This window comes from Triturus cristatus, chromosome 11, assembly GCF_964204655.1.
Source record: "Triturus cristatus chromosome 11, aTriCri1.1, whole genome shotgun sequence".
In the NCBI taxonomy this organism is placed as follows: domain Eukaryota; kingdom Metazoa; phylum Chordata; class Amphibia; order Caudata; family Salamandridae; genus Triturus; species Triturus cristatus.
Genome location: NC_140594.1, coordinates 411,212,966 through 411,239,010, shown reverse-complemented (window position 1 = coordinate 411,239,010; position 26,045 = coordinate 411,212,966). Strand labels below are relative to the sequence as shown.

Here is a 26,045-nt window from a genome sequence, read left to right as displayed (position 1 = left end):
TGAGTTTGTTATTTTTAATGCCTAGAGCTTAAACTCTTGCAAATGCGAGAGCACTTAAATGTTGGCTGCGCCCCTTTTTTTTTTTTTTTTAAACGCTGCTCGCATATTCAGGTTACAGTGAGCAGCATCTAAATAAAGAGGTGCAGCCAATATTAAAGTGAAAGTGCATATGGCACTTTCACCAAAGGTAAAAAAAAAAATTGACTTCAAAAGCTTCTGTAGTGTGGCTGCGCTGGTAGTTAAATAAGCACGGCCACTAAAGTGAAAGCAGACCGCGCCGTATATTAAATAATTAAATAAACGTGCCACTAAAGTGAATGCGGACTGCGCCATATATTAAATAAAGTGCAGCTGCTTAGTTAAAGCGGACCACGCTGCAATTCGAATAAATACATTATTATTAAACTGAAAGATGGGGGGGGGGGTGCTGCGGTGTCATGGGTGGAATAGGGGAAGAGCAATAAAGAAAATAGTGCTCACTGACTTATCAAGCAGACCATGTAACACCAGTAAAAGGTCCAGTCGTTATGGGAGGTAACAAATGCAGACAAGGCAGTACCAAGGAGGGACTAACAAGCTTAATAACTACTTGGAATCAAGCGTTTACATAGGACAATGACACAAGCCAATTAAAATTATGGACGGAGAGTGAGCGAGGCTTCAAAGTCATACTCCACTACTGCATGCCTTGTAGCAGAACATGTGCTGACCAGGCTCGACCTAAACAATAACTGTTATACAAACTCTCAATCGCAGGGCAGGAAAAGGAGAGCTAGGCAAATCTTAGAGGCTCATTCAACAGTGCTACTGCTAAGTTTACGGAGACCTTTACAATCAGAAAGGACTCTCGGTATATCACTAATGCATACTTAGGCTTCAGCCAGCGGTAGTGATAATATTGTAAAAAGCATTATCAGTATAAAAGCTGAAGTCTGTTAACAAGCCAGACCAGAAATTGTACTCTAGTAACAAGGAACCAAGATCAGCAATACCTATCTTAAAGTCAGCACAAACTATTACGCAAATCTCAATATCAGACATGGTTCAGAAATGCAAAAGTACTGTTTTCAAACAGCCTGACACTTTCTGAAAATACCACATTTCGTTATGAAGTACAGAGGTTTCATTTTGGATAAACATTCCCACTTCTCTAGTACAAAGAATAGTCATCTTTGTAAATATACCATTATGTTTGCACCGAAATATCAGCTTTTCATTTTTAGTAAACATAGATGTCAAAACAGAAGCCAGTGCTCCAAATTTGTAACAGATTGTTGAGGTGATCTGCAGGACCAGGATTGAAACATGTCCATCCTCCTCGGACCAAGAAAGAGCATTCCTCATTCACATGAGCACACCTACCATTCGCTCTAAACCTCAGGTGAGAGGTTACAACGAAGTCCATGGTCTTAAAGGGAAAGTTATACGCGATGCACTATCTTCCAGCCGTTATCCCCCATCACACGTTCTAATGGTCCGGCTGGTGAAGGCTTGGCCTACGGATTGCGATTCACACACGGCATGCATAACCTAAATAATGCTGTGTTGGATGTGAGTGTAGCGTTCTGCCTACTGTGCTGACATGCCCTATGGTTGGGTATAATTAAGCACACACAAAATCACTGCCCACTAACAAACCTCACAGTGCTTTGCTATAGTGCACATTAAGCCAATCTCTGCACATTCACCCAGCGTAATCAGAATATGCAGTTATTTAGCTATTGTGGAATCTGGAAGCACTTGCTACCTACCATCTGTAGCTTACCATACATACATCTGTCATGTAATGGGTATCCATACCAACCAAAAAAATATATGTATGCAGTTTGATACTCTCTGGCAGTCTTACCATCAAGAATTCAACCACTCACTAAAATAGAGGTATTTGTCGTACTTGCTGCACACCGCAACAAAATTGATTCAAGCTCCAGTTTGTAATAGAAATGTTTCCAAAGTCATAAACCAGACTACTGCAAGGCACTGTGTTGCCATACTAATGGTAGATTCTGTGTTATCCACCTGATAATTAACAGTAATATGATCTGGAGAAGGCAAGTAGTTGGTATTGGCTGTTGTGGGCACGCACTTGTTTGTCCATGACGGGCTCTTTTCAGCATCTTTGTGATAGAGAGCCCTTTTCAGGCTTACTACACTGAGTAGTGGGAATAAACCTAGATCTCAAGATGAGCTGTGCTAGAACTATGTTTAGCATTGCAAGAAATAGACTGTTTGTTCGTGTTACCATTCCCTTGTGCTGCCTGCTTTCCAACCCTGCATCTTTTGCTTCCTTGGGCATTGTTTTGTAAGCCATGTTGGAACAATGCAACGGAGTAAAACTTCAACATGGTGAGCCACAGATTAACTTTACATTTAGTGTTTTTAGATGGTATAAACCAAGCTAACTTCTTATGCTTTGGGCATTTTGAATAATAGTCCGTGATAGTCCTCTTTCACTAGTGATTACTGCCTAACCTTTGTACCTAGAAACAAAGCATAGCTGCAGCCAAATAGCTCAAAGAGCAAATCTTAAGGCCACATTAGGTAGTCTACTAAGGCCAGAGCAAACCAGCTTCAAGGCTGCGGTCTTGCAATGGAATGGGACAGACTGGAATTCAGTATACTCCGGTCTTCTTACAATGGAGATTGTGATATTATTGTGCCAAGGGCTCTCTGAACAAAGCACCATACAGAATAGATATGCACCTTGTGTCTGCCAGTGTTCTGTATGTGCCCCATATTCTAGATCTAACGGGAAGATTTTAAGAATAACATTTATGCCGATATCATATTAGACATTTTGGTACCTGCCGTGCTTCCATCAGCAATTATGCTGAGATCATTAGGTCTAGCGTTAGCCAAGACCTTTTTGATTTTACTAAAATTGTTTGTATATTAAACTTATTTATAGAGGCTTTCTGCCACATGTCTAAGTCCGTTGGTCTGTTATTGTCAGTCACTTTTTTCTTATGCCCACCACCTCATGTGCCATGGTGTTGTGTATCGGCACACTTCAGCCATGGGTTGACTTAACTGTTACTAACCTCATTTTACCCTTCCACCAGGACCTCATCCGCGCACAAAGTAGTCCCTTCAGCAGCTTCGCCAACAATTACGTTTTGCAAAAAAACATGAAAAAAACAAAACTAACATTTACAAAGGTAAAGGCTGGCTGCCAAAACCAGACCTATTGGGTTTGCCAGTGCTTGTTAATTACTGAAACATTAATAGTCATTCTAACTAAGGAAGATATCTGGAGGGTTGCTTATGCCCGAGTTATGAAAGGGTTTGCCTGTTGGCTCAAATACGTGTCTTTCCTCTATATATTTAAACGTCCACATGATTTTATCTGCCCTGACCTGCGTTCGTTTCCAACGAGGCTGACCTGCTTGTTATGAGTCGCTGGCCTGCTTAAGTGACCATTAAAAATGCTGATGTTTCCAACTTCCTGTCTGTGAAATGGCTTGCGTGCTCGCTTGGCTATGAAAAGTAAGGTTACAAATCTAATACCTGAGACAAGACCAAGCAGTTTTGGGAACCCAGGCACTTTTTCTTTGTGCATGATACCTGGTGATTTATGTTGTGCGTGTAGCTTTCGTATATTGTTTACGCTGTATATAGTTTGTGCTTGTGCTCAAATTTACATTAGTCTTATACACTTGACTCTCTGTGTTTGGTATAGAGAAAGTTTTCATTCTGTGCATCTGGTTGTTTCTAAATACTTAAATATTTTAATACAAGTGTCTCACGTTCTTTTTTTAAAATCTAAATAACATAACCTGCAACGTGCATGTATGGGATGCACATTTTTTAAGGGTTCCATGAATGTTTTTCTAATCCAAAAGTACAAATAAAAAAAAAATAAAAAAAATATATATATATATATATATATATATATATATATATATATATATATATATATATATATAATCTCTCTATCTATATCTCAAAGGTAACCACCTTCACCAGCTACACACTCCTTTTGCCGCTTGCGAAGTAGCACACAAACCAAATTAAGGTGCAATATATCCGTTTATTCGCCCAGAGCAACGGCCATAACGTTTCGGCTCTCCTAGAGCCTTGATCACATATATATATACACATTAGTACAGAGGAACTAACATTCAGTCATGAGCAATGCTACAGTTTTAAATGGCACGATTTCAGTGTTGAATAAAGTTTAAAATAATAATGACGCAAGATGGTGCTCACATATTTACCTCAGTGCCCTGTAATTCTCTGTTGTGTAATCCATAACACAAATAAAAATATCTGGAAAATCATATTCTATAATATGTAGCAGATGAGGAAACTTTCCATTGATGTGCCTCACTACTGTACACCCCGCCCCCCCTTCCCAAACCGTCTGTCAAAACTGTATACCCCGGAAATGGCATAAGTGTTGGTTTGAACATTTTTATTGTCTTGGTGAAAATGTCCCTATTTCTTATGTAATTTGAATATTTTTCTTTCTCTTGTCTCTCAGAACACTGGTGTGAAGCTGTCGTCTCAACACTATGTATCACTTAAGGACTTGTGCTGCTAAGTTGAGGCCATTGACGGCCTCACAGACTGTTAGGACGTTATCACACAACAAGCCAGCGCCAACAAGGACGTTACCGCAAATCAGGTGCCTTAGTACGCCTGTGGCCGCTGAGCCTTTTTTGAGTGGGACTAGTTCGAACTATGTTGAGGAAATGTACTATGCCTGGTTGGAAAATCCCAAAAGTGTACATAAGGTAAGGAAAAGAGGGTTCTGGCCTCTTGTTGGCTTTCCTTGCCCTCTCTAAGTCTGTAGCTTCAGGTAAGTTGCACGCTTTGTTGGGAGGAGCACATAGGTACTTGAACCCAGGCTAATGGATCAGTTGTTCACTCTCAATTTGGATACACGCCAGTTCAAAGAACGGAAGGAAATCCATGCGGATCTAACAGCCCTGATGAGATGGAGTTCTGCACTTTCTTTAATGTCTGCTTCTGCTCATGGATTTGCACTTAATTTGGAAAATGAAGGGGAGTGTCTATACTGGAACTTGCTATCATTTTGTTAGTGCTTGGATTCTTTTCCTGAAATAAGGGTGGTATTATCCAGTGCCCCACCACTTAGTTATCAGCAAAACCCGTACAGTTGAGTGGTAAAGGAAAAGTGGTTGGGTAGGCTTGACAAAAAAAACACCTTTATCAAATGTACATTTGAAATGCAACTGAGAGTGGATTGTGTGGTTCAAGTGGTAGCAATTTACACAATTTGTAGGAGATGACTGGTCTCTTTCGTGTATTGTTTTTTTTCTCCTGCAGGTTATTGGTTTATCTGTTGAGAAGTAGCGTTCCCAAATACACATGTTTGTTCAATGGTCAAATTTTTAGTTGTGGTTATCCTTGTAGTAGAGCCTGTGCAGGTGAAATTTATTGTTGGGTCATTTGACTCTTCCCTAACGTGTGTACTTGCGGTATCCATGTGTTTAGTCTGTTTTGGTTACGTGTAATTGCTGATGTTGTTATAAATGTGCATGCCAAATGCTGGTGCTTGTTTGATTTTTTGAGTTAAATTTTGCCATGGATGGCAGAATGTTTTATAGGACAGTTTTACTCCTAATGAAACTGCTGTCTCTGTCCTAGTATTTTCAAAGCTGTGAGTTTATTTGGGATGTCTGAGCTTAGTGCTGAAAATTGTTCTTTGTGAACGAAAGGTACAAAAAATCTGACTCATCAGGTGAATTGTTTTCATACGTATCAGTCTGGGGAAAAGACAGTACTGGAGCTGAAACAACTATTTGGGTGGTATTTATACCCACGTCTTAGTGATGGTGCCCATTTACTACTGATGCTTTTAGGTCTTGCGTGCAGGCAGCTAAGACTTCTTGCAGACCAACCGAAAAGTTAGTGGGTTTTGTGCCATCTTTTTGTTTTTAATTGATGGTCTTTCTTGTCACTCATTTGCCTACTTCGTACTGTATTGCAATCTTGCCTCCTCTTGTGTTTGTGCTTCTTCTGGAGCATAGTTTGTTTACCAACCATTTAATTGAATGACTTGTATCTTTCCTCTGTTCATTCACAGAATTACTTTAGGTCGAGCCTGCTGGCAGCGTGCATGCTCCGCCACTTTGCCACGACCTATTGTATCGTAAAAAATGTTTTTAAACTCTTTAAAAAAGGCTTTAAGGCCGCCCATTACTTATCATTCGTTGGTGTCCTGATCAGTCTTTGCCGCTTTCTAAATCTGTAGAATTTGCAAGGCGTCACTAACAACGTGACTTCATTGTATGTGTGGAGTATTGATTAAGTACATATTGATTTAACTTAATTACTGTTGGTCCGCTGCTCCTGCTGTAAATTGAATTGCTATTTTATTTATCTGCATTTTTATATAACACGACTTGATCTGTCTAGACTGAAAAGTATAGGGCGCTTTTGAGAACCAGTTACATTACACAAGTGTGTATTCATTTTTTTATGCTGAGAGTTTAAGTGATTTGCCCACAATTACAGGATGTTTAGGTGACGTTGCCTGCTTTTTTTCCTCTCCATTTTTCCAGCCACAGACCTCCATTGTTGCAATTGTTGAGCCATTAATGCACCATAGTGGGTGGGCCTCTGGCAGTGCTGTTTTCACTCGGCAGCAGTAAACACTCTATTAGTGTACTTTCACTGTACCCATTACAAATCCCAACACGGAGACTTCATTGCACTGGCTCCAAACCAGAATGGGACCAGCTGCATCTATGTAACCTGGTCATTTCATGTAGTTAACTCTTATCAAGAATGTAGTCCATTTGCATGTTTCGTGGTGACTGCTGCTGCTATGTAATCTACCCCATTCCACTCCACTCCAATCCAGTCTTGGGTTCTTCTAGCCACAGCTTCAAGAACAATTTACGCAGTGTGAGAATCAACGTGCAAGCGTTTACAGCAAGCATGAATGCCCAGAGCCCAAGTGATGCCTAAAGATTTGCAAGCAAGAATCCTATACCACTGTAGACTATACAAAGCGGTTGGCCATGGTCCACCTACTTCACTCTCGTAGGACTTCCAACTCTTACTGCGTACCATCCATAGGAGCTAACCATTTTTTCCAGGCCCAGAGATCCAGATAAATATGCTAGGTTGTAATATTGCAGGCCACATGTCAAAACTAGATGGCAAGGACTGGGTAGCATTTGTGAAAACAAAAATAATTTGCCATTTTCAGGAGACCTAGGCTATGGATGATGTTATCCTGGATTTTTTTTATTTTTTTATTTTTTTTTTTATAATCCGCAAAAGACATAAGGGCAACAAAAGGGAGACTTGGCAGCAGATTAACTATTTGGGTATTCATCCGAACATCAATTTTCTTAAATAAGCAACATCAAACTGCTGCTTATTTGTAGTGATCTATAGGAGCTAGTTATAATTGTTTGTTTTTTGCCAGTGTTCAAGCCAGAGTTCCACAAGTAGCTTGCTGTACTAGAGAAACAGGTTGTCACCCTTTGTCAAAATTTTATGTCACCTCTCCATCCCATCCATATTATGGGCAAGGCATCACATTATTATGGTATGTGGGGTTTTCAGTACCAAATCTGACGTTACATTGGTCAACTTAGACGTTTTACGAAATTCAGTATTCTGCAGCCCCACTTATCTGTCAACTTTGTAGTTTAAGGAGGGGATCCACTTTTTCATCCGTCAGGTTAAAAAAAATGTCTTACACTCCCTAAATGACTCAATGCACTCAGATTCATCTGTGCATTATACTTTCTGATCTGGGGGGGGGGGGTGCATAAGCTTGATAGAATACATATTAGCCAATCGGGAAGCATGGTGGCTAATTGATGATCTTGAAATAAAACAAAGAATTGGGAGCGACCATGACTTACTAATAGCATACCTTATGGCTGCTTCTACCCACATTTATTGTCCAGAACTAAGGAAAGGGGCAAGGCGAGCTAAGAACAAATAGTAACTCCATAGCCTTGTAGCAGCCTGATAGGACTTACACTAGACTTGAACAAGCCTTCCATTACTGGCAACACAGGACTAAAGAATATCTGGAGAAAAGAGATCCCCCCCCCCCCCCCCCCGCCCCCCTCCCCTATGACCCAGAAGCCATCTGAAGGTTCAAATTTATAATTAAACGGTCTCTGTGGACAAGCACTGGGCAATTCGCTTAAGAATAAAAACACAGACTAAAGGAACTCTGGCATATTGAATGGTTTGATACGGACTGCAGTAAGTTAAAACAATCTCTTTCCATTGCTCTTAAAATGAGGCACAAAACTTCAGACTGCAAACTCAGCCTAAAAACAAAAAGATAGAAGTATAAGCGTCTTTAAATAAAATAAAGTCATAAGAGCCTGGCAGACACTTATGGAATCCGCAAGAATAACGGGTGTTTTTGCGAACTAGTTGGATGGGGATCGAAAGGTACTCCAAAAACCTTGAAAACCAGCATCTTACCTGACGCCTGGTTTAAGTCCTTATCATTGTACAGTGCCGCCATCCACAAGATGTCTGCCACTCTGAAGAGTGCAGTGAGGAGCGACGGTCTGTTGGATGAGGAAGACAGCTCAGAGGATTCTATATGTCCACCTCTGAGCCATCCGGAATGCTCCACTGGGAAATGAATTCACCAAGGGCAAAGTTTGAGTTGCAATCCTCAGCCATAAGCAAAACCAGGCACCTGGCCCCGACGGGGTACCAACAGGCATATTTCAATCTGACCTCACAGCCTGGGTACCCATCAAGTTTCTGCCTAGAATGCCATCTGGCACCAGGGGATGATACCGGCCTCATGGAAAACTGCCATAATTGTTCCACTTTACTAGAAAAGCACACTACATGATTGCGCTAGCTGCCAACCAATTTCCCTGCTTGATGCAGTATGGAATATCTATACAAAGATCTTGCACACTCGTCTAGATTATTGGATGTTTGACAGTGGGATCATCAACACTTCACAGGCAGGCTTTATTGAATTGGCTCTTCATTAACAAAAATCTCTGCAATTAAAACAGTAAAATCATAAAGTACACCATTTCCTGTTTCTTCCAACAATGTACACTTGTACAAAAATATTTCTATGGTTACATGCCGTACCAGAACATTTATACTAAAGATGAACATCTTTTATCACGGTCACGCTGTAGTCATAAACTAATAACGTGGTTACATTCCCAAGAGTATGCAATTTAAAATATAAACATTATGTAACACTGTTGCAAATAGACTAAAAAGTGCCTAGGTACGAGAGCTGTAAACATTATGAACAATTGCGCAAATGAGCAATAAAGTGTCTCTAAGTTTTGAGGCTTGTTGTCTAAGATTACCTGAGAGCCAAGGTTTTATCAGAGTGTGCCGTTGTGCAAATAAACAATTAAAAGTGCTTCAGTGTTTTCATATATTCTTTAAAACCTGATTACACTTTAATTTCTTATCCATTAAAACGGACCTCAGGTTGCAGACGCCAGCAATTTTCCAGTATTTGCTAAAAATGTTATCGTTTGACATACCAATGGAATAGACTTGCCCAATATGCATAAAATAAGAGCCTGACGGGCTAACCTTACCTCCGCCTTAAAGAATAAAGGTTCTAAGAGTGCGCAGCGTATTTTAAGCAGTTAAGGACACGCACAGGCAGGCGAGGCCCAAGAACAATTGATCTAGGAATGCGGTTATTTAATATTTACCTGAAATACACCGGCATCAAAAAGCCAAGATTGTACATGATATTCATCAATTTGAAAATGGCCTTTGACCCTGTCAACTGTGAGTCATTCTGGCAGATACGGTTATCATTGGTTTGTTGTAAAACTGGTATCTGCAATCAAACTACTTTATAATATTCATGCGTCTTAAGTCAGATATAGCTTTAAGGGAGAATTAACTGCCAGCTTTGATATTCATATTGGGTCAGGCAGGGCTGTGTTGTGGTGCCAGCTTTGTTTAATATCTTTGTCAATGATGTTGACCGGTACCCGGAAGCCTTAAACCTCGATATGCTGAGGCTAAAAAAGTGGCAATCATGCTTTTTGCCGACTATGCGGTGCTCTTGGCACGCACTGAGTTGGCCATGCACAAACTCCTTAAGGTTTTTAAATGTTATAACGACACAAAGAAGTTACATATGAATACCTCAATACATGATCTTAAAGAGCAATGCTACGCCGAGGAGTGCTTTCAAAATGTATGGAATTACTCTAGATCATGTGGAACATGGACTACCTCAGAGTGAGGTTTGACTTAAAGCTAACCTGGTCTGGCCACTTATTAAAAAGTGTGTCCTTGCTGAGCCAGTATGCGGTGGAGTACTACGTTTTGCCATGAGCCAGAGCAGCATATCAATAGCCCCCCCCCCACCCTTGAGGCATATGGAGCAGAACTGTGGGGCTATAGCAAGACTAACGCTTTGGCACAGAATGGGTTTGTATGCCAACTACTCCTCCATGGCCCAGGAAGCCCGATGGATGCACTGAGGCATGATTTGGGCCTTAATTTTTTTTTTTTTTTTTTTGAAAACCTTTATTGACATTTCAAGCAATTACACATATGGGCCTACAACCCCCGGGGCCGGCCGCTAAACAATCAGAATAACAGAAAGCAGGTCTATCACAGTCAGTACCTCGGGGAGCAAAATCTCGACACTAGCATACTCCCAGTCTCTGAACAGCCCAGGTAGGAGACCAGGATAATAAAGGTTTACATTTTATAATAGAAAAGGATGGAAGGATCAGGTGCCAAACAGTTTCCCAGCAGCGAAAAATGGCAGGCAGAACGATGAACGTAAAAAATACACAGCAGTCTATCTAAGCAATGGCGCTGAAACAGTAAGTTCAGGATGTGGAGGAATGACACGGCCATTTGCGCCTGCAACCCCCTGCCCCAAGACCCAGGAAACTCCACGGAAATTATGGCACTCCGGAAACAGCAGTGATTAACAACAAAGGAGTACTACCATGCTGATCCCAGAAAAAGACAAAGAAGAGTAAGAGAAGAAAAGGAGGCCATAGAAAAAAGAGGTGAAAGACTAAAGGATCCCCCCCCCCAACCCCCCACCCTGCACCTCTGCAGATGAGTACGGCCCCCCCCCCCCCCCAGCAGTGTGCCTGTCGCCCCGGAACCAGACCCGAAATATAGAAGAACAGAGAAAAGTGGGAAAGGAGCCCCCATCAGACGGGGGGGGTAGAGAGAGTATTAATAAACTGGAGGAGGGCCTGCAAAACACGCCCCCGGTTTCTCCCTCCCGCACCACACGGTTTGGGAGGTTACGCACGTGGTACACTAACACTTATGCCATGAGAGCACACAACTCCCGAGCCCGCCCGCCTAGTAGGTGACCACCTCGGAAGGGTCAGCATCATCCTTGGCCACTCTTTGCAAACCCACCCATGCATACCCCTCGTCCCAGTGCCATGTCCAATGTTACCAGGAAGAGAAGTGTCCAATAAAACTCAGGAAGCGACACACACAGGTAGGGTAGAGGGCTCTGAAGATCGACACAGTCAGCTCTAGGGAGGATCGTCTTTCCCGATGCCGAGCCAGGATTTACGCTGCACACCAGGCCCAGGGAGGCGGAATCAGCCAGGGCGGGCGACCGTTGCTTGGACGTTGCCTGGGTCGTCGGAGACCGCGCACGGGACAAGGCCACCCCCCCCCCCCCCCCCCCGCTCAGGTCCGAAACCTCCGGAACAGACCAAATCCACAGCCAGCTGATCGCACGTTAATATACTGTCCGGAGAGTCCAGGTGTGCACTATTCACAGGGGCGGCCACGACACTGTCCCCCCCCCGTGCGCGGCGTGAGAAGTCCCAGTGTACCTGGGGATAGGCAGGCGGCAACTGTTCCGACGCTGATGTCACTCCATCGAGCTTGCTCCCCAACACCCAGGCTCCGTGAATCAGGGTGGAGTGAAGGGCACCGAGAGCCTCGAGAAGGTCACCGTACCCCAGTACAGCTCCCGGCTCTCGCTCCGCTACACTCCTCAGAGTCACACCTCCCAATCCTGCTGCAACCCAGTGTACAGGATGGTGGACTCTGGCATACCAAAATGGCCGCTGGGTAGATCCATCCCAGATCGGGACCGGGGCTCAGACACAAGCGCCTCGGGTTCCATGGCACTGGTAACTGGGTTCCGAGGGCAGGCAAGCAATGTGTCCGGTGTGTGGTCACGGGCCACAGTCGTCCCCACCACGGACCAGCGCCCGCGAAAATCCGGGAGCAGCCCGCAAGAATCGGGACAAGTTACGGGCGGCGTCCGGGCAGCTCACCGGCGAAGGCTGAAGCAATCACCGGAGAGTCCTGTAGTTGCCACCTCAGGCACGCACTCGTTCAGCTACGCTTAGTGGTAGGAGCGACCACGGCGAAGCGCAGTCCGACATTCTCACCACTCCGGCAGTCCGACCCCACCCAGTCACCAAAGGCCGTTGTTGTTGCACTGCCGCCCGGCCACGGCGTTCACTCGAGATCCTGGCTCCGGGGCTGCACAGGCCGCAGACTTCAGACGGACATTTCTCTGGCGGTACCGCTGCCAGAAACTTCGGGGTCACACGGCCGGTTGCCGCTCGCGTTCACCAACACGGGTAGATAGCGCAGGCTAAGGATCTCGTGCAGGATATCTGTGCGGGGTGCGGAGGTTCACGGAGCCGGGAGCCTACGCTGCCGTCCCGGTCGCCATCTTGGCTCCTCCCCCGGGCCTTAATTTTTTTGAGCAGCATTAAGTCCTACGCAACCCCCATTACTGGATAAGAATATGGACAAAACCCGAGTTGAGTAATTATTTGAACGCTATGCTGGAAGTCTGGTTGCAGGCCAAGCTAGCAAATTTACCCTAGTACGATCATGTGGCAACTACATTGATAGCCATCGGCTGCTCAGAATGCTGGTCCAAACCAGAAAGGATGATCATGAAAAACTGATAGCTGGTAAAGGAGAAGTTTTAGCTTTACAATTTCAACCATTTGAAAGTGAAAAAAGGTAGCTCAGCTCCAGCAGACCCTTTCACCCATTCCAAAGTTCGAACCATTTTTGTATATGCTCTATCCAGCCTTGAAAAGATCTTTGTACATCTGATTTAGGTTAGGCACTCTACTGGTGAAACTTTATACTAGCACTTTGAAAAATTAGTCCGTATCTCGTCTACCTGCAATGGTGAGTTTGAGGATGATAGAATCTGTAATTGCTTTTTTATACTGTTCCTTTCCTCAAAGGCTAGAACAAACTACCTCTGTCAGCTCTTCATAGCTTATGGTGCAAGACATTGCAAGGATGCTTTGATTTTATGCATGTGTACAGACTGAACTAATCCGCAAACCGATATGTATAATCTTGCAGATCAGCCACATCACTAGCCACCATCAGTAGTGAGATTCAGGGTCCTTGATAAAAGCCCTGTTCCATTTGGCGCTATGCCACTTTACTGTCTGAAGTTTTGTTACGTAGTTGTTTGTTGTATGCACCAGGAAATTAGTATTTGTGTACACTGGGAGTACTTTATCCGTAATTTTAAAGCCTGCCCTGACCTCTGCAACTTGAAGCCCCTGCACTTCAGCAGCATTGAGCCCCTAAACATCAGTTTTAGGATCGTTTTTACAAAGCGGTTTAACTGTGGTTTTTATAGGATCCAGACGGCACTTTGTCTCAGTGGCAGTCCCTGCACACACCAAAAATATCAGCACTTTACTAGACTGCTCCAGTCATGCACCAGCTCTTTACTTTTGGCTGTATTTTTAATTATGAATGGACCCTCCTCGGGCCTCGAAAAAACGGCTCGCCCACTCACAATTGTGAGTAAAATTTTAGTAGGTCGAGCTATTTTTAGCACCTAGCTAGTCCCATCTGGCGATTGAATTTAGCTTGGAAAGAAACAGGTGTTCTGTCACTTCAGTAAGTGAATGAGCAGTAAAGATGCCATTAAATCCAGTTTTTATCGTGCCACATTTGCTGTCTGTTCAAAGAGAGGTCAAATGTCAGTTTGTCTTTTTACTATCTGCTGCTTAGAAAATTGAGTTTTTGTCAAGTGAGCTGTCTGAAGAGTTATTTTTCTCCAACTTAACTTTTAAATAAATAGCCTGACAGTGGGACCTCTCTTAAATTTTGTGTATGAAATTATGATATGTTGTGTTGACTTTATTTTTGTATGATATTGCATGGCCTGCTTTCGTCGGGCAATCTACACCACCCAGACTACCCCAGTCTTTCCCAACATACCCCACTCCAATTTGCTCCACTGTATCCCAATCTACCCCACCCCAAGCTACCCTAATCTTCCCCACTCTACCCTAATCTTCCACTCAACCCCACTACACCCCTTTCCTTCCTACCCTGCTTCTCTCCACTCTACCCCAGTCCACTTAATTCTACCTTAAACCACCCAATCTACCCCACTCCATTCTGAAATTGTATTTTTAAATGCTTAAAGTTTACTTGGTTTTTGTATCCTATATTGCGTGGCATGTTTTTGTGAGGCTGTCACAATAAAGTTACTTACCCCCCTCCAATCTACCCCAATCCAGTCTGCCTCAAAATAACTCACTCCAATTTGCTCCACTGTATCCCAATCTACCCAATTCGAATCTCCCCATTCTACTCTACTCTACCCCACCCTAATCTACACCATTCTACCTCTCTCCACCCTAACCCAATCTACCACACTCCATTCTACCCTAATCTACCCCATGCCACACCAGTCTGCCCCGCTCCACTCTCCTCAAATCTACCCCCCTCCAATCTACCCTTCTCTACGCCACTCTACCTTAATTCACCCCACTCTACCCCACCAACTTTTTATCCATGCTGAATAGCAGCCACACTGGTGTACAACATGACAAACACATTTCCAAAGCCAATAGCTCTCGCACAAGTGAGACCTATTGGCTTTGCCAATGCTTATTCGTTTTAATTAAGCACACCACAAAAGTGCATGTGTTTTCTTGCTTTCTCCGTAGTGTGCCATTTCCACCTCGCATAACCACCACGCTTTCAGTGTTGCTCCCCACTTTCTCTGTAAAAAGACAGAAATAGGTATGTTTTTATTGGGGAAATGACTAAAGGTCAGATTTTAAGAGTGGTGGTTGTTTTATCTCCTGCTTTTCACATATTGCATGAAAGCACAGACCTTGGCAAAAAAGCCTTTTATGGCACTGGAGAATTGTCTGGCTGCTGCACTCACTGTCTCCGGTGTGTACTCAGTGGATGGAGCAGTGGCAAGATAAGAGTATCAGTGTCCACTAGGGAGGACCACGGTTGGATACCCTTGCCTCACGTGACCCTTGTCCGCAGGGTCAGTTGCCCAGTGTTTTTGAATAACAAACACCGTGAAATACGTTTGTTTTGTGGAGAGTAGAGGGTGGGGTCCGTGATAGTATGTCATTGGCCCATGTCCAAGAAATAAAGCGCCAGAGAACCTTTACATTAGCTGCGGGGCTTGTTTTTCAAGTGTTTGGATGGGCTTTTAGAACAAATTTAATTCTGAACTATATTTTACTTGGTCCTGTCAAACAAGGCTCCCTAGCGGTTGGGTCTACTGAGGAGATGTGTATATTTAAGACTTAAGTACAAAAGGACATATCACAAAGTACTTGTCTCGGACTAAGTGCATTTGCATGCCTTTACGTTTAGAAAAATATGTAGTTGCAGAGGCAACGCAATTATGAGCTGTACCGAATGGCGAAATTTTTTATGGTAGTCATTTCAAACTGGCCGAGCCGTCTATGGTGGGATCTGCGGTGGGACTCGCGGTAGAAGTGGGGTGTATGCTTCCTTTCATCGGACTTCAGATTCCATAGGCAAGGAGGTGAATGCGGTTTCTCGGATTCTGCATCGTGAAGTAAAAATGCATTTATTTCGTAGGTTGTGATAGAAAAGAACGCTTGCAGTGATGTTACGTTTAGATGTTACCAGCACGAATACAGTGTGTAGAATTTTAGTCTTGTCCTGTCAGTTATTTATAACTAGAGTTGGGCGAGCCACTGAGAGCTGGAGCCTAAAGCCCCACTGGCTCAATTAGGTCATGTTGGAACCTCGAGCCTATAACGAGCCGAGCTTTCATGTGGCTTCTCACCATCCCTTTATCCACCATGTGTCTTTACGGCCAGAGCTGCCGTCTGTAGAACTAGGAAACCAGTTTCCAGTCTTAGCATATGCTTCATATTCTGTGATTCTGGGCAAATCACTGAAATATCCCTGTGCCAATAAAAAAATGAACGTGACCTTATGTAATGATCCTGTACCATGTGCTCATGTAAAAAAAAAACTTAAGAGTATAGTTAGGCTATGTAAAAAATGCAGAAAATAATGAGGTCAAAAAAAGCCTTTAACATAACTAAAGACAAATCGATACAATTTAGTGGCTGGTTTGAACAAAGTGAAATCAGAAAACCTGGATAAACGGCGGCTTCTCCGCTAAAATTGTAGGCATATATTTAATTCTGCAAAAACCTGTTTTCATTATTGCCAGTGAAACCACTTTCAAATTTCGGGTTCAGAAAACCAGTCGTACAAAAAACTATTGTTTGATTTTGATATAATATAATGTTGCTCCATAATAATCTGGGCCACGCCCAGGGTTTACATAACCACTGTCTTGCCTCTTAGTTCTCGAATGGTTCAGGTTTAGAATCTGACTTTTAAGAAGTACCCCTCCGTGCTGTAATATGACAAATTATTGTCAGAACTTCCACACATTAAAGAAATACTTTTTTTGAATTTTGAAGAGACTTAATATTTTACGTGATGTCTGTTGTATAATCTACATGGCAAACATTTTTAGGGCTCTTCTCCTGTACGGGATCGAAGATCCGAGCCAGACCATTTGGCTTGGCACTCCAACCTTTATAACAGAAGGTAAATGTACATTAATAGTTTTGTTGTTTGTTAATCCAATTGAAAGATTCTCAATTTACAAAATGTATGATTATTTCTTTGGTGGATTACTTCATCTGGACACTCGGAGTGAATGCCTCCGGTTAAAATCTAAGAAACCCGTCCTTTCGTACATATCCGCGATGCCTCTCTGGCCGACATTCATTGCTTATTCCACCTCTGAGACAGAAAGCTGCCTCCTCCATGCATCAACATAGAGAGATCTACAACTCGGTCCCTGTCAAGAGTCACCTTCTGAATGTAGCGTTTTTAGAGAACAGCACACTGCTTGCGGCCCAGCGTTCTAATTGGAAAACGTGAAACTCAAGACCCAGAATGATGGCAATGCTGCCTAAATGTCAGGACTGGCTGGATATTACACTGGCGACGCCTGGCATGGTAGGAGCTGTGATAGGACAAGTTACAAAGCAAAGTCTTGCACCCTGACTTGTTTCGAGGCACAGGAAAGGTTTGTGTGTGGTGTTACTTTCTGTGTTTGATTGGTTTTGGAACTTAGCTTCGGGCGTACATATTGTGTGCGAGATGAATAGCTGACAGTAAAATGTGTAAAACCTTTAGCCACCGTGCTAATCCTAGTTCCCCTCTTGTGGTTATGGCAATTCTATTAAAGCCGAAGTAGCAGCTGGCCTTGTCTGTCTATATAGTGTATTTTTAACCTGCTGTGCTCAGGCCCCAAAGGTTGTGGTTTGAATTCGTTTATCAGCGTTCTCTCAGCTACAGCACCCACCAGGATCGAGGAGCGACTCGTTCAAAAAGTCACGTAATTGGATACTACTTTTTAAATTCGCCTACTCAAAATATTCTTTTGAAACCAAAAATTCAGAAAGCCCATTAGTGTTATAACATCTGAATGCAACACCGACTCTTTGATAAAACAGCAAGGGTGTTGATACTGATACAGAGATGGGCGAGTTATGTTAAGCTTGCTTTGTGTTAAGCCATTCCCACTGCACCATTGCGAAAACACAAGGGGATGGAGTTTTGGGAAGATGCTGCAAAAACTTTATTTACAGCGTGCCATCAAGATGTCATGTGATGATGCCCACTCTGCAGATTTTCTGCAGATTTAGTGGCTTTGGCATGAAAAGCACAATTCCTCATAGTGGAGAGGCTGAAACATCTGAAATGGAGAGCAGGGAGGCCAGGACCTTGGGCGTAAGTAAAGTTGAAAGATCAACTGGGACAAAGTGCTCCAAGCATCTGGTGGCCCAGTGATACTAAAGGTTACAAACCTGGTCATGGCTTGTTATGGAAGGCTCTTAGAACGGACTGCTCTTCAGGCGCACTTCTGGGGCACAATCTTTCGCATTGAGAAACTGAGCAGCACGAAGCGAATGAAAACACATACGGTTCTTTGGTGAACTATGCCAAATGAAAACTGGATTTTTGATTTAGTTGTGTGGGGAAGGTTGTAATCTTGACCTCCCCAAATTGAGATCCCTGGCAAATCCCTGTCTCTTGATTACCATCTGCAGATTCGAAGGCTTCAACTGGACTAAGGCTAACACTGGAAATCAGGAGTGTTATCCTCTTCTGGCATTTTGAATGTTCAGCAAATGTGTTTTTTCTGCCAGTTTGGCCCTCTGTCCTGTTAATACCAGCTGTTTCCTAGGATGCTACTCTCACATCCTTTGGAATTTGGTGGCATAGGTCCTCCCTGATGTGCCTTAAGACCTTCATCCTGTGCTCTCCCCGGCGGTCCTGATGCAGCCGAGTACACAATTCGTTGTGGCTTAGACACCACTGATTCCATTGGAAGGTCCTTAGGCACCAGCCTTGCCATTCACTGCCATGCATTTTGGCGATTGACTGTTTTCTAAACATGGCCACTTCCACCTGTCAGGAAAAACAAAGGGTTCTGTATAGGTATTAATCTTTCTCAACTCCACAATAGAGACAAAGTTCACTGTTGGATACCAAAGATGTTTTCATATGATCGTGAAACTTGAGTTTGCTTTGATTTACTTTAATATATAATTGCTACACTTTGAACATATACATAATCAAGTTCGGGACATTGTGCAACACAAACAAAAGAAAAAACAACAATTGATGGACAGAATGCAGAACAATGTCATACATTCACCCCAGTAGAGATCTGGGCCTAAATCAATCGTTTTTTTTGCTCACCATACCATTCCAGTTTGAACCCAGCCATATGCAAATCAGTCTTGACCCTGTGCAGTCCAGCCCGAACTGCCAAGCCAGGTCCTCCCTGGACTGGAAACAAGCATCCTAGGACCAGTTTCGGGGTTTCACCCCTCTTCAGCCAGGATAGCTTGATTCCAGTGGCATGGAGAGCACGGGACTCACGTCTGAGCATACCCGTCCCACTCGGGGTGACAAATGAAAAAACAACAATTGATGGACAGAATGCAGAACAATGTCATACATTCACCCCAGTACAGAGATCTGGGCCTAAATCCATCGTTTACATATGGTTCCTGCTCACTCCCGCAAGGGAAACAGGTGCAGGCCCCCTCCTTTCTCCCCTCCCCCTGCTGCCTCCTCCTCTTTCACCACCCCCTTTTGTACCACTTTGTTCGCCATAAGTTGGCAGGGTATGCTCAGACGGGAGTCCCTTGTTCACTTTGCCACTGGATTCAAGCAAGCCTGGCTGAACACGGCTGAAATGCCAGAAACCGGTCCTAGGAAGCTTGTTTCCGGTCCAGGGAATACCTGGCTTGGCAGTTCGGGCTGGACTGTTCCCATGAGGCACAGGGTCAGACTGATTTGCATATGGCCATGTCTGAACTGGGGTGGCAGAGTGGGCTAAAGAACGGTGATGGATTAAACCCAGATCAGTTGACTGGGGGTGAGTGCTTGCAATGTTCAACACTCCGTCCATCATTTCCTTTGGTTTTTGCAAGACAAACAAAATACATAAATTAGTAAAGAGAACTTATTACAGTTCTCATTTTAGTTTTTGTGATCTTTTTGTATTCGTTTTACTTTAGTGCCTCAATCCATTTTTCAAAGCGTTTCAGCCCCCTTACTCTGGACCTCCTCAAGACCGTGTACAAGGATTAATAGAAATCATAAAATCCACCTTAAAACATATAAATGTATACCTAATCCAGTTACCATGACTACATATGTATACTTGTGTACATTTAATGTGGTGCTCTGGAGGTGTCCTATCCATTACATCCAATGTTTTAATTTACTGGTCCTCACCGCATCCTATAATGTGAAGGGTGTTAAGACAGGAGGAAAGCCTCATGGTTACGTCACATGCAGGTGCTGTGAACTCTCTACGTCACACTTTTAGTGTCTACATTTTAGGGGTGCTGGTGTTTGTATTTTAACCTCATAACACCATAGAAGTGACTAGGTGAGAAAGAAACTGTGGCTTCTCGCATTACCAAACCTGCATTGCCTCTGCATACAGACACACTTGCCTCAGCATCATGCTGTAAATTATGCACATGTGCCACGTCGGTCTAATACAGTACAACCATAGAGTTCGAACCAGGCCCTTACTGCCCCCGCTCTTACTTGTAGAGAATGCATCTCCCTTCCTTGCATCTATTCTCGATTCAGCGTTGCTTCGTCTAATTTGCCTGGCGCAATGCCATCTTTTAAATGAACAACCTAGCTCTGCTTTCCATGTCGCATTAGGTGCGCCTGGTTGGCGGCCAGACTCCTGTTTTCAAGGTAGCGCATCTCATTGGTCCCTTGTCATGTGATTCAATGCCGCTTTACATTGCTGCGCTCTAGCGAATGCAGCATGATGCTTTAACAGTGCTCTTTTGGGGGAGAAATTATTACTCTATAGCCTAGGTACCCTCTACAAACTCTATCACTCTTAGAGGTTCCTTCTAATCATTGTTGGAATGCACCTTATCGAGTCAGTTATTTGTCTTGCCTGTTTGCATATGGGACGAATATGTTGACAAATTCTACAAAGTAGACTAACCTAATCACATAAGTTACTTTCTAAATGCTATTGAACCAACCACTGATCAATTAATTGAACAAAAGGTTTCTCACAGTGCGGATCTCATCATAACCTTAAAGTGTGTTCTCACAGTCTTAAAATTAGTAATTGTTATTGTACAACTCAATTTTTGAATTAGTTAGACATAAGCCTAGGTTATATCATCTGCTCACAATTATCAGCTGTTCCTCTAATTAATTGTTTCGCAATAGACCATCAATTTAGTTAAACAAAAAGGGTTCTCATATTCATGAAGGTCATCATTTCTTCGTTTTTCACAGTGCACATTTGATCATAGCCCTTAGGACGTGTTCCTGCAGTTTAAAAAATCCAGTTTTCTTGGATCTGTATTGGAATCATTATTGAACAAGTCAGTTCATGAATTAGACACAACCAAGGGTTTATTACCTGTTTATCATTCCCATCTGTTCATCAAATTAATTGTTTCTTAATTGAACACTCCACATAAGATGGACGCAACCAAAGGCTGATCACCCCCTCATAAAGGTCATCATTTCATCATGGTCAATAAGGATCTTTCTTACAGTGTCAAGTTGTTGATAAATTTGGCCACGCAACATGCCAATCATTCTACATTGGACCATCCACTGTAATGAGTTTCAAGCACCGTCTATGTTATATTGTCAACAGTGGGTTTCTTCTTATAGTGCATAACTAAAGGAGCTACAGGTGGCTTACCTGAACCTAAGCTGTGATTCTTTTTTTCACCTTGTGTTGTGCGTCCTATGTACCACAAATTGCATGGGCACCTGATGGCATAAACTAGCTTCTTAGTATGGCACCTAGAAAAAAAATGTGTTTGATCTTATTGCTGTTTATTGTAATACCTTACAGTTAGCTTGTCATTCCCTCACAGGGAATCCAGCTGTTTTGCGGTAGAGGTCAAGGTGCTCACCACCTCCACAGTGAAAGTCAGCCTGCCACCAATTCTATAGCCCCATCTGACAAACCTCTTTTTAGTGCCCTTGCAGGGGCCAGCCACCCGGTGGGAGGCAGAATCCATTAATTCTTTCTGGGTTGATTAGTACAGCAGATTGTTTGCAGGATCTAGATCTTACCCGTCCTTTCTTTCCCGCCACACCTTCCACTGTTCCCCAAGCAGCTGACTATGGACTGTCTTTCCATTTTGGAGTAGGAAGTGAATGTCCTTTTGGCCAAAGGGGCTGTCAAGAGGTTGTGAGCGCCAGAAGGAGGGCATGGTTGTTATTTTCCCCCTACTTTCAGATGTCTAAGAAGGACGGAGGTCTTCAGCATATTCTAAATCTGCTCCCTCTCAATGCCTTCCTCCAGAAGGAGAAATCTAAAATGTTTACCTTGGCCATGTCTTGTCTGTCCTCGACCCTGGAGACTGGATGCTGGCATTGTACATGCAGGATGTGTCTCATCATAAACCTGTCCTATCGGCTCCCCTGCACTACATGTAGTTCCTGGTTGGAGGGTGGCATTTTAAAATCACTGTGCTCACCTTTGGTCTCGCCAGCGCCCCTCGGGTGGCTGTTGTGGCAGCACAACTTTGTGGACCAGGGGTGCCAATCTTCCCCTCCCTTTGAAACTCCCTATGGAAGGGGGACCTGTCCCAGGCAGTTGCCAGCCACCTTCAGACTATGACTAACCCCCTGTCATCTTTGGGGGAAGGGGGACTCGCCCCAGGCAGTTGTCCGCCACCTCCAGACTGACAAACCCTGTCCACTTTGGAGTTCACTATAAACATGCCTAAGTCGCACCTGACGTCTTCTCAGATGCTCCCTTTCATCTGAGTCACTCTGGACACTGTTCGATTTCACGCCCTTTCCCCAGGGAGCAGTCAAACATTTAAGCTATATCCCGATCTTTCAACCTTCATCCTGGCTTTCAGTGCGATTGACTTTGAGGCTGGTGGGACTGATGACTTTCTGTAGTAGAACTAGTTATGGAGTGGCTAGAAATCTGAGCAGCAGAGGCTTCTGATTTGGCAAAGTTGCCTAACCACCAAGCAATACCTCCACACAGTATTTGTGGATGGGATTAACACCACTGCTATGATGCAGATCAAGTATGAGCATAGGTGATAATTGCTTTGTGGCTGCTGACCAAGCCAATGAAGCCAAAGTCTTGGGATCTTATTAATTGATGAGTCCAATCACAGAAAGGGAAGGATGGAAGGGTTGATGAGGAATTTGCAGCTAGTTACTATCTTCCAAAAAGAGCGTTACCAAAGGTAAGTGACTTATTGTTCTGCTAGAGACTTCTAGCCGCAGATTCCTTACCTTTTTTAATAGATACCAAACCAATACCAATTTGGTGATGGGTCAGTGAATGGATGCAAACCAGAAAGCCCTCCAGGCCCGAGGAGGCAAATTGCCCCTCCTGAGGAACCAGACTGTCCAGGCAGCAGTGCCTCGGGAACTTATGGTGGGACGTCTATGTAGCCAGCTGCATTGCACATGTCTAGGACCGGGACTCCACGTGCCAAAGCAGTGGTAGTAACTTTCCTGCTGGTAGAATGAGCACACAGTCCTTCTGGAGGCTATTTTACCAATGTGCATCAGATTTTAATGCAAAGCACGACCCAGGAGGAGATGGTTCTCTTCTGTACTGCCTTGCCCTTTTTTCGCTGCAGAGAACCCCACGAAGCCGATCATCCACCTGGTGTTCTTTCGTACGATCTATGTAGAAATTCGCTGCCATTTTGGGGTCCAAACTATGGAGTTTACACCTCCTCTTTCAAAGGGTGAAGCAGCGCACAGAGAGCGCCAGTAGGGTTATGGTTTGACAGATGTGGAAAGGCGTCGCAACTTCTTGGCAGGATGGATGTGAGAGTCTTTAGAACCAGTTTGTCTGTGAAGTAGGTAGTGTACAGTGGAGTGACACAGAGACTGAAGTTCACTCACATGCAAATCTGAGGTGGCAATGAGGTATGCAGCCTAAATACTAAGGAGCCATAAACTACCGCCGTGAAGTCGATCGTACAGAGTGAACATCAGATAAGTTAGGACCAGAGTAAGATCCTGTTAAGGCATTACAAACTGAGAAGTGAGAAACGTATTGCAGCACTTTCAAAAATCGCATCGCAACTGGTGACTTAAGCAACAAGGGTTGATCTGACAACTGTAAGGTTGCCAAACTATCTAAAGCACCTTTCTTTTATTCTCACTACAGCTACTTCCTCATTCAGCTCCAGAATTCCGACTTTCACACTTTCAGATAGATGACCTAGGAGAAAATGTAGGGGATATTGTCTGATGCGGTTATCTTTTGTATAGCACAGACTTATCTCATAGGTTGGCGGCAATGAATGAATAACGTTTGTTACATGCAGACCACCTAAAAAGGTCTCTTGATGTCCTTTTCAAGTGGGAGTGTTTAAAATGGGTAGATTTTCAAAATTGTTCTAAAGTTTTCATATGTGGTTAAAACTCTGTTTGTAATGGAAGAATGTTCCACAAGCAAGTTGTTGCCAGAGAAAAAGCCTTGCTGTGGGGCTCATGCTAGTGTTTGGAAGCAGGGAATGATTCTGTCTCCCAAATGTACGATCTAGCTTATAGAGCCTGATGTATATATCTATCAATCAATGTTCCGATGTGAGGAAGAGCTGGAAGAAGCAACATTGGGGATCGGTATGAATCAAGATCGGAATTTCAAATTGGATGCAGTTAAGGTCGATCAGTAGATTTCTATTTCTCTACAGTGCATTCTACTTGGTCTTTCCCCCTTCTCTGTGTTGGTTCCCCACTTACCCTTGAAGCTCCCTAGCCTATTCATACTCTGGCCTTCGCCTGACCCAGGTGACCCATCCTTTTGTGTTCAAAGAGTTTAGCAGAAGTGTGTGTACTAATGCTAGGGGCACCTAGGTACAGGGAAAACGAGAAGGTTGAAGCCAGGAAAAGGGGCTTCTTCAGACCTTTGACTTAAACCCTTGTGCAAGCCCACCACCGTGTTCCCATTTATAGGGCCCTGGGGGAGTCCGGGATCGGATAGGTGAGTAGGCTGTATTATGAAAGGAAGGTGTTTGTTGTTTTTGGTTAGTGTTCATAGTAGATTTTATTTGCCTCAAAAATGCTCACCTGTGCCGTTCTAGTGCTATACCTGCCTACCATTCTTCTGTCTATACACAACACACTGTCCTTTCTTAAACTCTTTTAGTTGCCTGTGCTTCAGAATGGTCCAGTGCTCTGCTGTCCTATAGGCATGTTTGTCCACGGTTCCAACTGCACTTCGGCCACTCACTCCAGTAATGACCCAGGACCCTGAATTCGTAGACGATAAAGGCAGGCATCTAATACCCTCCATTGATCCAAGAGTCCTGAATGTACCCAGGTGGGAGCCCCTGTCTTAGATGGGTCAAGAGTTTAGCGTTTCATTACTGCATGTATTTAGGGACCCTGTGGGGTGGCTGCATTTTAGTAGCCTAACCCAGGCCATCGTTAGCAGGGCAAGTGCCATGACGTGTGACAGGCCTATATTCTTTAAGTAGATAGATGCAGGATAGACCGACATGGAGATGCGCTCTACACCTTCCACACCCCACTCTTACCACCAACCTACCGCGCCATTTCTTTTCTACTCCTGCTTCCCTGTCCAGCATATCCAGTGCCTAAGCTTGGCTCCCCAGTATGAGCTACTGCTCTGCTAGGCAGTGTGACCATTGGTCATTTGGCTCCACTCCTGTCAACACGGGTATCTTCTTGACGCGTCTGTTATACTTCACTCTGCGATTGTATTTCTTCATAATGCATTGCCCTTTCAAAAGCTAAATGAGGTGGAGATGTGGCCACAGATGGGACAAACCAATGCGTTCTTAATCTTGTTTAATTAGTCTTGGATGGATTCGGGGATTTTTTCAGGTCCACCTGTGTTTCATGAATGTGACTTCCGTTTTAAGGCTGTCATCCGAGGCTGTTTACTGATCCCTGGAGTGCCTAATTGGCTTCCCCAGTTCTGGTTGGGTAAACTGTTTGTAGAGGAAACAGACTACTTTGCTTTCTACTGAAGGCACGTCTCTCTCGGGAGCACAGAAAATAGGGCTTTACCTCCGCCTGGCAAATGTCAGTTTAGCATCTTTGGTGTAGGTTGCAGTACTGATGAAGCGCATTGCTAAAACCAAGTGTGCTTTAACAGCAAACGTGTACCTGATTCTGCCATTCTGACTCATCACTCCCACCATTACGCAATACTTCAGACTGCAATATTTGTCCCTCTTATTCCTGCGGAGTTTATTTAGACTTCAGACTGTGCTTCCTGTTGGACTGTGTTGCCC

General features: G+C 43.8%; 1 protein-coding gene across 6 annotated transcripts in view; it reads left to right on the top strand.

Moving 5' to 3' along the window:
- OGDH (oxoglutarate dehydrogenase) overlaps positions 1-26,045 on the top strand; it is a 587,498-nt gene that overhangs the window by 4,269 nt on the left and 557,184 nt on the right. For all 6 annotated transcript variants that reach the window (XM_085636081.1, XM_085636083.1, XM_085636078.1 and 3 more), the window contains exon 2: positions 4,484-4,736. In XM_085636081.1, coding sequence (XP_085492207.1) covers positions 4,515-4,736 — 222 coding nt within the window. In that variant the 5' untranslated portion in view covers positions 4,484-4,514. The remainder of the gene's footprint in view (positions 1-4,483; positions 4,737-26,045) is intronic.